The sequence below is a fragment of the Acanthopagrus latus genome, chromosome 14, assembly GCF_904848185.1.
Source record: "Acanthopagrus latus isolate v.2019 chromosome 14, fAcaLat1.1, whole genome shotgun sequence".
NCBI classification, from domain to species: Eukaryota; Metazoa; Chordata; class Actinopteri; order Spariformes; family Sparidae; genus Acanthopagrus; species Acanthopagrus latus.
Window position 1 is genome coordinate 3,129,971 of NC_051052.1, and position 13,633 is coordinate 3,143,603.

At 39.1% G+C, this 13,633-nt stretch overlaps 1 protein-coding gene across 2 annotated transcripts; it reads right to left on the reverse strand.

The window, feature by feature from the left end:
• Positions 1-1,287: 1,287 nt before the first annotated feature.
• LOC119032812 (sorting nexin-4-like) lies at positions 1,288-13,465 on the reverse strand. Of its 2 annotated transcripts, none has more exons than XM_037122385.1 (14): positions 13,313-13,465; positions 12,716-12,840; positions 12,467-12,605; positions 7,878-8,027; positions 7,734-7,781; positions 7,580-7,635; positions 6,800-6,872; positions 5,325-5,386; positions 5,134-5,199; positions 4,879-4,968; positions 3,459-3,558; positions 3,176-3,321; positions 2,931-3,045; positions 1,288-2,819 (listed from the first exon to the last, which is right to left on the reverse strand). In XM_037122385.1, the coding sequence occupies exons 1-14, from the start codon at positions 13,442-13,444 to the stop codon at positions 2,772-2,774; spliced, it is 1,350 nt and encodes a 449-aa protein (XP_036978280.1). In that variant the 5' UTR covers positions 13,445-13,465; the 3' UTR covers positions 1,288-2,771. The 2 variants fall into 2 exon arrangements, with proteins under 2 accessions (XP_036978280.1, XP_036978281.1); XM_037122386.1 differs by lacking the exon at positions 13,313-13,465 and adding an exon at positions 13,048-13,068.
• Between the last annotated feature and the right edge of the window lie 168 nt (positions 13,466-13,633).

Genomic DNA, 13,633 nt, shown 5'->3' on the forward strand with positions numbered 1-13,633 from the left:
TTATATGGAGATAACAAAATAAATGAATTCGTTATCACGAGAAAACAATCTTTGTTCTATTTTTGTTCTTTTGTGCATAAAAAAGAAGAAAAATCCATGGCCGTTCTCGGCTTCCATAGATTGTTTTTCTTAATTAATAGGCCTTAACTTGTGATATACAGAATGAAAACACTATGAAAGGGGCTGTTCTGCATAGAGTACTTTACCTATAATACTTGAAGTACATTTTTATAATACTTATGCGCTTAATGGATAATAAGTTTTGAATGCAGGAATTGCCATAGTGGCCTTGAGGCTCAAAATACAACAATTCAGAAAATGCAGCAGTAACAAACTTAACCAAAATGCTTTTTTGTTTTGACCCAAACTCTGAGTGTTTTTTTACACTACACTATTTTTCATCTCTTTTTGATCTTATCACAGTCTTCCTCTGCAGTTTGCCTAGTCGTCATGGAGTAAGACATTGTAAGGACTGGAGGAAAACTCCATTTGAAGACTGTGTCTTCTTCTTTTCGTGTCTTTGAAGCTGGTTGGTTATATGACAGTTTCCCATTTCTTTACACAGTCCTTTGCATTTTTATTGAACACTGCGAGATCCTTTGAGCTGCACTGGATCGATAGTAGGGGGCAGCCAAGGCAGTGCAGCATTGTATGGTCCTCTTCTCTACATTCACAGGTTGTTTGGCCAGTTTCATAGCCCCATCTGGCCATGGCAGCTTTTGATCGCCCTGTTCCTGTTCTCATGTGGTTGAGCGTCTTCCACTGGATCTGTGGTGCTTCTGAGACCGGAGGGAGGGCTTCAGAGGAAGGGATACCCATGTCAGTAGGAGGGGAGTTGTTCTCAAGCCGTTTTTTCCATAGTTGGAATCTGGTTTCTTCCTGTGATGTTGTTAGAGGCTGGACATGGCTGAGAAAGCTTCTCCTGGACTTAAGCCATTGGGCCACAGGTACATGTCCACAGAGGATCAAGGTACATGTCCATGGGGATCAAGGTAGAAGCGTTCACGTCGCGATCCCAAATTCTACCAAACACTATTTCTGGAGTATGGTATATATTAAGAGGACAAAAACACAAGACTAAATACAGTCAGTGGCGTGACACATTTGTATTAAAATAAACACAATAAACAAGAGGGACATTAAAATATGAAAGGTTAAGGACAAATGGAAACATGAAAACTTCATAAATAAACTCACAAAGCTTATTGCTGTCAATCCTCAAAAACAGAAAATCAAATGTTATTTAAATAATAGATGGAACAATTAAGAGAAAACGTTTGGTCTATAAATGGTTAATTTCAGTTGAAATTTAATAAAATCATCTTAAACTGAGTATCATCTATCCCACATCTTACATAGCCTCTTCACTTTGACTTGTTAATTTCAAGCAAACACATGAGCAATTGCCTCACAGCAGAGAAAAGTTGAGGAACTGTAATTTGAGTTAGCCAACTCAATCCCATACTATCACAGAACTGTTTAGAGTAGTCACTTCTCCCTGCTTCAGTATTTTTGTCCTATCCACAGGTAAAGTTATCTGTTGCCCCATACCCGCCTGGCACCTGTAACATCTATTTGAAATTAAAATTAAATTAAGTGTAAGCAAGTACAGAGATTCAAAAGTAAAAATTGGTTGTAGGATTTTCTGCTTCCTGTTTTTCTTGGTATGCCTATGTCCAGCGTGTATGAAAGGTCACATGGTACGTGTCTGTGACACAAATAAAAATAGAGTTTTTAGATTACAGTTTGGACTTGCCATGAAACAGTCGTTAACCTGACCAACCAGTTATCATAAGCTCAGGTACTGCCACATTAACAAGCCACAACAGCTCAGCTCTGCTACATACTGTAGATGTTACTAAACACTCCCTGTAAAAAAAAAAATCCTTGTATCAGTGGAATTCTTCCTGGGGACAAACAGCTTGTTTAGATGTAAACTAAGCTAAGAAGTTTGGTTTCTTGGTCAGCAATGTTTTTTTCTATTTTGGAAAAGTTAAAATTCACCCAGAATTCATGACATATAAGTATAAAGGACACATTTAGATGACTATTAGTTTAATCCCAACCATAGTCAAAGAAAGAAACCACAATTGGAACTAGACCTTCCCCTCTAAAGTACCAGAGTTTGGCAGCCTTTACGACTACTAAACAAACTGAACTAATAGGCCACAGTAAAGTACAGTACATACTGTATGTGTGTACTCTCAGCGCCCTCAAGCAATTTAACACAACTCTCTTCAAGTTGGGCAACTGAGAAGATACAAAATGTAAAAAGAGTGAAAATCCATGCAGCACTGTCTGAGATAACTAATTCCAAAACAACTGACTCATACACTTCCCACTATACAACTTAATAGTGTGTCTTTGACAAAAGTCAAATTATTGATCCAAGGACTAGTTAATTGATTTTAACATGTGAAAAAATGTCAAGTGATCTCTTTATGGTTTAAGAGAATGATCTGTTGAGTGATGACTTTAATATTCAAAAATTCAACTGTGAACCCTGGTCCCCATATGCTTTGTGAGTTCCATCACACACCTTCTTACCACCACCCCATGTCTTTCCCCTCCTCAAAATGTTAATAGTGAATGTAGATCACTATTGAAAATTAGTTGCATGTTAACATGTTTTGTATCAACACTCGGAATTACATTATATTTACACACAGTTTTGTCACTTTTCTGTGGTTGTTTTCAGACTTCAACCAGCATCCACAACCAATCTTCACTGACGTTCACTGGGTGGACATCCTCTAAATATGGCTTCAGCTTTACATCTTGAGAAAACATTCTTTGGCATTGCTCCACACTTGTATTCCCTGCAGAGAGAGAGAGAAGAAAATACTTAAACCATGAACCTCCTAGAATAAAGTTCAAACTAATTTGAAATGATGAAATTCATTAAAATATGCTCAAGTGCTGTTTTGTACCTTTTTGCACATGCTGATTTGCATGACAGCATAGTTAATGAGTGCTTCCCGGAGATCTTTGTCTTTCAGCTCCTTAAAACGCTGCATGTCCACCCATGCTTTCTCAACATGCTCTCTGCAGTAAAACAGATCAGAAAAGCACGAACACAATATTATCTTTAAATCAGCTCGGACATGTGATATTCTGCTAGTAAGCCAAAACCTTTATGCCTGCTTCCACACATAATCTGCCAGCAGTGACTCACTCGCACTCGACCGTTTTCTCCTTGATGGTCTCTTCACCCTCTACTATCAGCTCCTCCAGCAGCTTCAGCCTGGCTTCCCTCTGCTCAGGTGCCTCTTGGCCAAAAAGCTTGTTGGTCATTCCTTTGAAGGAGAATGTCCGCACGATCTGAGGAAGATATAAACACAGAAAACTTTTTGTTTGAAAGTTAACATCTACAGGTTTGCCATTATAAAAACATCCATCACTGACCAAAAATAGCAGGCAGTGGAAGAATGAAAGAATACGAGTATAGCTAAATGTACCCCTGTAGCCAACGCCTCATGTTGCTGCTTCTTGGAGATGAGGTCCTGAGAGGCCATCTCAAGCTCAAACTGGGTCAGCTCATGCTTTCTGCACACTGCTCTGCCAAAGCAAAGTGTACAATATGATATCAATTTCTGCAGTTATCCTCTAATACAAGCTTTCAACACAGCAGAGGAAGAAAGAGATCAAGTGACCACTGATGTGATACAATAAGAAAAACCAGTTGCCAAAAACAAGTTCATGAATGAGGCCCAAGAGATACTAAATCATTATCATTAGTGGCTTTATAGTAAGCTCGACATGCTTTACAAAATAGAAATTTTACTTCAATAGTTTTTCAATTCCTGAAGTTGTAATTGAGGATACAACTCTCCAATTTTCATGGTGGATAAATCTGATTATATTCTCAATTCATTGAGTAGCTGTTTGGTCTATATAATGTCAGAAAATGTTAAAAATGTTTATCAGTGTTTCGAACGATGTGTTCAAATGTCTTGTTTTGCAGTCAACCCAAAGATATTCAGTTTAGTGTCATAGAGGAGGAAAAAAAATAAGATACTCACATTTAAGTAGCTGGAATCAGAGAACACCACATGAACTAATAGCTAATAACTAATCAATTTATTGAATGATCATTGCAACTCTAGTTTTAATCAGAAGTGTAGCAAAAAACCTTTTCTTGTATACATTTTCTTTTCTGTACTTGTACAAAACACTCAGCTAGCAGCTTTACAGCTGGCCCTGACCGCCAAATTTCACAGGTTAAAATGATGGTTTTTGACATCAGCAGGTCCAGATCAGAATCTACTGGGACATCTGTAATTTTCATTTATTATATGGTATGATAATGTGTTCTTTATTCTTTAAAATATCTAGGTTATTTGACTAACTATATCATAAACACACTATTCACTAAACAGGAGATTGTAATACATAATGATGCCAGGTCACATGTCTGTGGTTATTTTGGTGAAAGCAGCGCAAAAGTGGTGTAATCAAAAGCACACTATTGTCCACAGACAGTCATATTGTAAAGTAATGTTTTACTTTAAAACAAAGTAACCCTAACCCTAAAACTAGTAATATGTAATACATTACATTTCTAGAAGTAACTTGCTAAACATTGTCCATAACACATCCACATTAGGATCACCACACCCAGCATAGCAGGCCAGGTCAGTGCAAGTGGGGGAATATAAACCACACCATAAGTTAACCTCTCTGAATCTAAGGGCTTTCATCTTTCAAGATTTATTTTAAAGGGTCAAGTAACATAGATTTTGGTTAGAGGATATTAAAAAAGGTACAAATAAAAGGGCTGTTTCTGACTTCAACCGGGGAAATTATGAAGTTCATGGCACTGCTGTGTCATAGGCCTCTAACATATTTTGTGAAAGTGCTGCTAAAGTCGGGTCTTACCTCAGAGCTTCAGCATAGAAGAGATATTCTTTCATTTGGTCTGCATAATGTTCCTCTTCTTCTAAGATGTCATCTATTGAGGCAGCATATCTACAAGTGTGTGTCAAAAAATCATTTGTATTGACATGCAACAAAGTTGGCAGTGGCGGTAACAATCCTGCTATATTGAAGATAGAGATAACATTTGTCGACGAATTGAGAGAGGTAGGATTATCAGATTATGATAAGGCAGCGAATCCAGACTCAAATACTCACGCGTCCATATGATGACCAGCACTTTGCAGTCCATCTCCCATCTCTTTCTCGATTGCGCTCCACTCACTGTGGTGAACACATGAGATGCACTCACACATTTTCCAAGAGATTTCCAAAAAGGTTTGTTTTTCAATATTAGATAGAGTAGAATTCCTTTTTAAAGATACACTATCATGTTCTTGTTCCCAAACCTGAAGACTCTTCCATAGTTCCCATGGACTTTGTAAACACCGTAGAGTCTATCTGCAACCCTCTAGAAGAGACACAAAAAAAGCAAACTCAAGAGTTCAAACATTTAAAACTATAGTCTAGATTTCATGATAAATTAAAAAGTCCTGCATTAGGAGCCAAGCAGCTGTAATAATATATTTTTTTTAATTAATATGCACAAATGAATCATTCTTGTTCTCTGATTAGTGTCGAGTCACTTTGTCAGCAGGAACAGACATGACAAGTTGTTGTGTCAGTGTCATGCTAGCAGCTGTTTGCAGCTTGGTGTCTGGAGTGCCTGTAAATACTGCATCTGTTCTTTCGTATTAGTATCTTCCCATGAACACCATTTTATACAGTTGTGCTGCTGTAACAGTACAATATAACAAATCTCTCCAGTGTTGGTATCTTCCACACTTTACACCTACCACTGTATATAGTTGTTACGTTATGGACAGCATTATCCAAAATAACCATTTTGCTTTAAGTTAGACAGAGATACAACTCTGGGTTTAGCCTGTTAAAACATATTATGCCTCTGTTGAGGCCTTTAAAAGGTAACTGAAGTCTTGTTTTTTTATGATCGGTTGTTGCTTATAACATCACCATTGTGTTGTTTGCTTTGCTGCTTGCTTTGCTGGTGTAAGGTGCTATATTAATTAAGTTGGGCCTCATATTTACTGTTTTATTTCACCCTCATTGTCCTAATAGTGTTGTTTTTTGCTGCAACAGGCAGCAGTTTTCAGAGAAAAAGCTCTAAAAACCAACTGTCCATGACCTGCTCAGCAACAAACAGACACAGTTAGAGACTAGCTGACTGACACACACACACACTACAGGGGAAGTGAATAACATTGATCAGTTTGTTCCAATGCAATGTGCTTCTAGGAAACCTTGGGTCCCGGCCTTCATGTGGATGAAACTGTTGACACACACCCACACTCGATCAAGTACATGCTCCATGCTTCATCGTGTTGGGATCTGGGGAATTTGTAGGCCAGGTCAGTGACTTCAGCTTTCTGTCACAATTCTTTAGCACACTGCCCAGCTGGGCTGACCACTGCCAATGGGAAGGGCTTTTGCCATAAGGGGGTGTACCAAGTCTGCAACAGCGTTTGGGTCAGTGGTGCATGTCAAGTGGCATCCACATAAGTTCCAGATACCAAGATTCTTCAACAGAATACTGATGTGTATTGAGATGATAAATAACAATGGTTTTAATATTGTAGCTGATCTGTATAGCAGAGCATTGGGCTTAGCTAACAAGTTCTGCTGTGTTCATATTTTTTTTCTGCTGCCCTGATGTGGCCATAAAAGTCAGTATTTGCCCCTATTCAATATTTAAGACAAAAGCAATTATTTAAATTGATTTTAAGCAAGCACGAAAATGTGTGTGTGTGTTCTTGTGAATGTGTGTTTGTCTGAAAGAGAAAGTCAGGTAGAAAGAGCAACTTACTGCTCGCGTTCGGAGTAGCTGAGATGTGTGAGACTGCAGCTCATCACTGTAGTGTTTCATTTCCATGAACCGTCTTAGTAAGAGAAAATAAAGACACATGTACAGAAGACAGTGATTAAAATGTCCTTTACTTATATTATTCTAAAGTGTATTGTACTCATTCTACCCTTATTTTCTTTTTATCTTATGGATCTAGAGATGCAAGGATTGGTCCACTATTATATTTTTATTCTTTATTTTGCTAATAATAAATTTTCAACCAAAAATATAAAACATTTGATGGCTTGGGGTTCTCAAATGTGACCAGTATTTTTGTACAGTTTCTTTTCAAATGGGTTAGACTAACAAAAAAACACAACAACATCTTTCTGTAATCTGTAACCGCTTGTGTTGCTGCTGGAGCTAATCCCAGCTGTCTCTGGGCAAGGGCAGGGTACTCCCTGGACAAGTCTCCAGCTCATCGCAGGGCCCTCACTGATGAGCAATGGGGGTTCCTGCTCAAAGACACTTTGACATACAGAGCCGGGATTTGAACCAGCAACCTTCCAATCACTAGCCAACCTGCTCTACCTGCTGAGCTACAGCTGCCCCACAACAAACAGCCATTCACCTACAAACACTTTAAGCTAACATCTTATTGTAGCTTAGTTATTACCTTGGGTAAAAATACAGCTAAAATTATTATTATTACTATTATTACTATTATCATCATCATCATCAACATTTTTAATACAACTAAACTCCTCTTACAGTGTGTGTGTTAAGGAAACATAAACTTACTTATCTGGATTTCTCACCCTGAAGGTGGCACTGAGAGCTCTCAACCTGGAATCTGCCTGCAACAGCAGTAACAGGAAGTGGTCAAGCTTTGTGAACACTTAAACATCTTTCGTAAAAATCAAGATCAACATAGAAGTTCCACAATTTTCAGCACCTTTGCCTGGAATCCTGTCTCATACACCACTTCCTTCCAGCCATGTTCCTACCACACACACAGTGGTGACAAAAAGTTAATCAGCCACTGATTTTACAAATGGTCACATGAACTACCGGACTGACCAGCAGCTGCAGCACGCACCTCAGTGAGGAAGTGGTAGAGAATCTTGTCATTGGAGAGGACTGGATGTGAAGCCACACGAAGCAGGAAGTTCTCCAGCCCTACCCTGCGGCGCTCCACAAAGTCTGGGTCCATGTTGTCGGCTGACAGCTTGTGCCACACAAACTCTGCCTGCATGCAAGAGGACAAACAAACCGCTGTTACCTTACTTCAGCTTGATTAAGGCATATGATTTGTAATTCCAGCTTCGAGGGAAGAGAAAGAAAAGATCTTGTAATTATTATGAGAAACGATCTCGCAATTACAAGATTAGGATCTCGTAATTCTGAGAAAAGATCTCGTAATTATGAGATCTGTCAGGTCGGGGTAAAAAGGAAGACTAAGGAAGGGGAGTTGGACCCAAACGCAGTTACCGGAGGCCAGATCAAGGAAACAAATGGCGAGCTTTATTGAAAAGCTGATTACAAAAACATAAGAAGACAAAACAGGGCAAAAGGCAAAGTAACAACCAAGAATGAGACAAAGTAGCAAAAGAAAACAGCTAGACAAAGTACAAATCAAAAATCAAAGTTCAACTCAAACATGGAAAACTCAAAACCAAGACATACCAAACAGGACAGGAGCATGGACAGGAGCAAACAGAAAACAGAAAACAATGACCGGACAAGGACTGAGGGGAACACAGAGACTAAATACACAGACACTAATGACATAACGAGGAACAGGTGAGGAGAGAGAGGAGGAAGGAAGCCAGGTGTGATAATGAGGGGGAGGAGCACAGAGGAACAGACCAGGAGGGAACAAGATAACAGACAGAGCGAGCCAGAGGGGAGAACATAGGAGAACTTAAAGGACACATGAGGGCATGGAAAAATCAAAACATGAGACACAAGACATGGAAAAACAAAACACAGAACACAACAAGACATAGAAAAAAGGACATGAATCAAAAACCAAAAACCAGATACAAGGACAACACAAACAGGAGTCATGACAGATCATACTTCTACAGTAAATACTCCTGGTAATAAATTGAAGGTACCACGAAGGTTCATAAACTGCTGGATTTAGCACTTCCTAGACTACTTGCATGCATAATATGAAGTACTTTTACTGTGTAATTTTCAAGTAATCCTGTGTCAAAATCTTTAACAGAGAAAAAGAATAAGGATTTTCCATAAGTAGACCAACATTCATATACTGCTGAATTAAGTACTCCCTAGAATACGTGTGTAACTATAATGAAGTACTTCTGCTGTGTACTATTTAAGTCATCCTCTGTCAAAATCCTTATCCTCGTATGCTTCATGGCTCTGACTGTGAGACTGCAGTCTGACCCACCCAGTCACCACCAGAAGCTCTTTAGAGTGGCTCCAGTACGATTACCGTAAATGGTATTAGATTCGCGCACTAGATGAAAACGGTGCAGGTGAATTGGACCAAGCAAACGCGAACCACAGCTGGCTTGACCACAATCAACGACGCACGTTTCCTCATCTCATAATCACGAGATCCTGATCTCGTAATTACGAGATCTTTTCTCGTAACACAAGGTGAAGGCTCTAATCCTTCTACGCGGTCAGCTGGCAATACCTTTTCAAAGTCCTATTTAAATTGGACTTTAGTGAAATAATGTTAAACAGCATTAAAGCTATTTATGATAACCCCACGGCAAGAGTCAAAATAAACAGTGACCTATCCGAACCACTTATGTTGGAAAGAGGAGTGAGACAAGGCTGTGCATGGTCTCCGCTTCTCTTTGCAATGTTCTATGAACCATTAGCCCAGTATATTTGACATAATAACAAAATTAAGGGAATACAAATTAACAAGGTAGAGCATAAAATAGCATGTTATGCGGACAACGTCATCTTATACCTTAGAAAACCTGAGATGTCTCTGACGGAAGTCATGATGACCTTAAAAAACTTTGGTTCTATATCAGGATACAAACTGAACGTCAATAAAACTGAAACTCTTACTCATAATTTTAATCCTTGTGAAAAATTTAAGGAAATGTACCCTCTGAGATGGAAGACAGATTCTTTCAAATATTTGGGAGTGATTTTGTCAAGGATCTGTCAAAAGTATACGAGAAAAATTACCACCCCCTGAGCTATAAAATCAAAGAGGATTTTATAAGGTGGAATATCATACCCTTCCTGAATCTAAGCTCGAGAATAGAAACAATTAAAATCAACATCTTACCGAGTTTCCTGAATCTATTTCAAACGCTCCCAGTCATGATTACTAAAAACCAATTTGCTGAATGGGACAAAATTATATCAAGATTCCTATGGCAAGGGAAACCTTGAGTCTGATATAAAACACTACAACTATCGAAACAGAAATGCGGTTGGGGTCTACCATCTCTGAGGAATTACTACATCTCAACACAGATGAGATCATTACTCTGCTGGTGCAATCCCACCTAATAAGCACAATGGAAAGATACTGAATGCAGTGTGATACCTGATTTTCATATACAAGCTGCATTGCCGGACCAAAACTTACAACAATACATAGATAGACTAGAGAATCTGTGGGTAAAATCCTCTCTCAAGATCTGGACATCATTAATTAGAAAACACAAATTGTATGAAGATATAAAAAATTTTGAGTTGGTGTGCCTATGATTTGGATTTCACACCAAACAAATTTGACAGTAGATTCAAGGTTTGGATTAATTAAGGCATTACATCTCTGTATAGCATTACACAGAAGGAGGGTATTGTAAGTTTTCAAACTCTAATGGACAAATTTTCTCTACAAAAACAATATTTTTATAGATACCTTCAACTCCGGTACTACTACAATCATAAAATAAAAAACAAGGATATTAGAGAAGCCAGTATACCTCTTGTCCAGCTATTTCTCGATCCTAAGTTTCATGTCAGCCAAACACACCATTGTCGAGATAAGCAACACTTCCTGTTTTAAACCAAATCTGCAGGAAGTTATTATTTAATAACTTAAAAACTAAACATAATTTTCTATTACAAGTCTTTTGATAACTTTTTGTCAGGATGGTCCACAGATGCTGTGTGCCAAGTTTCGTGCAAATTGATGAAATCGTCTGGGAGGAGTTCGAAAAAGTAGGTTTTCGACATTTTGAGGCGTAGCGAAAAAAAAAAACGGTAGGCGGAAATGGGTGTGGCCTACACCACGAGACTCAGCACAATTCACTGAACGCGTGAATATAAGGTTTTTGAATGTGCAACAAAGTATTTCCTTAATAACAGCGCCACCTAGTGGTGGAAATTCAGGACGACAATAGATTATACAAAATTTCGCCAGGTGTGACTTCTATTCCAAGTTTGGCGAGTTTTGGGGTATGTTCAGGTAGTGAAAAATGCAATCATTTTGTCCGAAGAAAAAAAAAACAAAACAAAAAATAAAGAATCATTTGAAAAACAATAGGGTCCTTGCAGGTTCCCTGCTCAGGCCCTAATAAAGAATCATTTGAAAAATAACAGGGTCCTTGCAGGTTCCCTGCACGGGCCCTAATAAAGAATCCTTTGAAAAACAATAGGGTCCTCGCAGGTTCCCTGCTCGGGCCCTAATTACAAATCCCATGCATGGAAGGAATTTTGCTGGAAAAACGTAGCTCAGTATTTCATCACCCCACTCATGAAGGTGTACCAAAATAATGGTAACTCTCAGTGTTGGCGGAACTGTGGATGTTGGGCTGCAGGTCATTACCATGTGTTTTGGGAATGTCCAAACATACAAAATTACTGGAAAGATATACATAAGGCAATACAGAATGTTTTTAACACACATATACCATTTGATTTATCATGTACTTGAGTTATATCCCCCCTGAGCTGAGTGCTATTGACAAATGTTTAATGGGTGCACTACTGGCAGCAGAAAAAAGGCCCTAATTAAAAGATAGATGTTGCAGACTGGACCTACAATTGATAACTGGATAGATGTAACAATACAGAGATATACCATGGAATTGGTTACTTTTTCTTTCAACCTAAAGTTTGTATTCATGACACACTGGGAGAAATGGGTACATTTCATCAGACCTCTAAGACCAGGTTTTGTCACAGTAACAAGTTGAAGGAGCACTTCCTGTTTATTTGATTTCTTTCTTTCTGGGTTTCCCAATGTATCTCAGAAAAGTGAATATAAATGAATGAGGCCAAACTGCTACAGACATATTTTTTCATTCTATGTATTTATTTTCTTCCTTTTTACCCCTCTGGATGTAAAAAGTTCACTTGTATGTTTTGTTTGTTATTTTTTGTTGTTGTTTTTTTTCTTAACATACATTTACATACATTTTTTAAAAAAGGGAATGGACAACAGACATTTGGAACAAGAAATTATTGATACGAAACCCTTGGTTCTGTACAATTTTGATGCTAACAACTGTAAATCCATTAGTACTTGTCAGTTGATATGAAACTTCCTAATAAAAAGATAATAAAAAAATAATAAAATGAAACAAAAAAATAATAATTGACTGGGGCCATCGTTTATCATAAGTAAGCCAGTGGTGTCCTTTCCAGTCATATTACATCATTTAGGTAATAACAAGGCTGCATCCTTTGAGCATCACTGAACAGGGATTGAAAGTGGAGCCAAACTGGACTCACCCTCTTCTCAGGCAGCGGGGGGACCACGATGTAAGGATAGGTAACTATTAGGTAGTTCCTCAGCAGTTCAAATTCACTGTATCTCCTCCACAGAGAGTCAGGGGCTAGGTTACGACCTTCAGCCACTGCATCCATTGGCCTTTAAAGATGAAGCCAAGGGACAACTTAAGATTCATCGATATCAAAACAACTCAGCTTAACCCACACATTTGCCTGGCGATGGACTGATAAGGGGAGTGCTGTTCTCACCGCGTTTCGATGAGGTACACGGTGAACGTCTCCTGCATGTTGACTGAGTTTTTACCACTCCTTTTCTCTGCCTCAGCAACACAGATCTCCATCCTGCGAAGGAGCATCGAGCCCTCCTCCACCATCTGAACCAACACAAACACACAGCACCAAGTACAACCTCTTCATAACACAGCTAAGGCATTGTTCCCACCCATCTACACATTCACACACCCACACCCAGACCCCCCCCCCCCCCGGCTAGGACATAAGCGAACAGCTGTCAATATAAACCGGAGCACATTATTAATCAAGCAAACTAATATTAGTATGAAAAAAAAAATATGACATACATACATGACCTCAGTGTGCAGCAGGGAGAAATAATTCAAATGGTGGTGAGCATGTTAACAAAATGACGCTAAATTAACGTGTATGAACTTATATTTTGCTAGCTTCTCAACAACATAATGTGAGCTAGCCCTGCCCTGAGCTTTAAACTGTTAGCCAGCGGTCAACAAATACACTGTAAGGTTAACACTGCCTTTAACCGCTGCTAGGCTGGCGCCGCGAACACTTTTTACAAACAAGAATGAGAATGAGAAGTCGCTGTTTTACCGTGTCGTTTAAGCTGTATCTCCCATCTGCAGCCGTGTGGTCAGAAACACCGTCCGTCGCCACCGGGTCTTCCTTACCATCCTCCGCCATCCCCCTCTGTACTCCTGATGTTGTTGCTGAGCCAGGACGCATGCGCAAACCCACACATCATCCAGCCTGAGTGGTGACTCGTGCAGACGAAGAGGTCCTGTGATGCTGATTCCCAGGAGCCCCTCTGATACGTAGTGGAGTGGATGTATAAAGTAGCAGAAAATGGGAATACTCACGTAAAGTACAGTTGCCTCAAAACTGTACTTAAAGTCTGGGGCAGCTGGCCAGTAG

Bases quoted from the DNA above. Each gene is read 5' to 3' on its own strand.
- LOC119032812 (XM_037122385.1), bottom strand. From the start codon at position 13,444: ATGCGTCCTGGCTCAGCAACAACATCAGGAGTACAGAGGGGGATGGCG. The intron at 6,873-7,579 runs GTAAGTTTATGT...TCTCTTACTAAG, and splicing joins AGGGTGAGAAATCCAGATAA to ACGGTTCATGGAAATGAAAC. The intron at 3,322-3,458 runs GTACATTTAGCT...TATCTTCCTCAG, and splicing joins ATGAGGCGTTGGCTACAGGG to ATCGTGCGGACATTCTCCTT.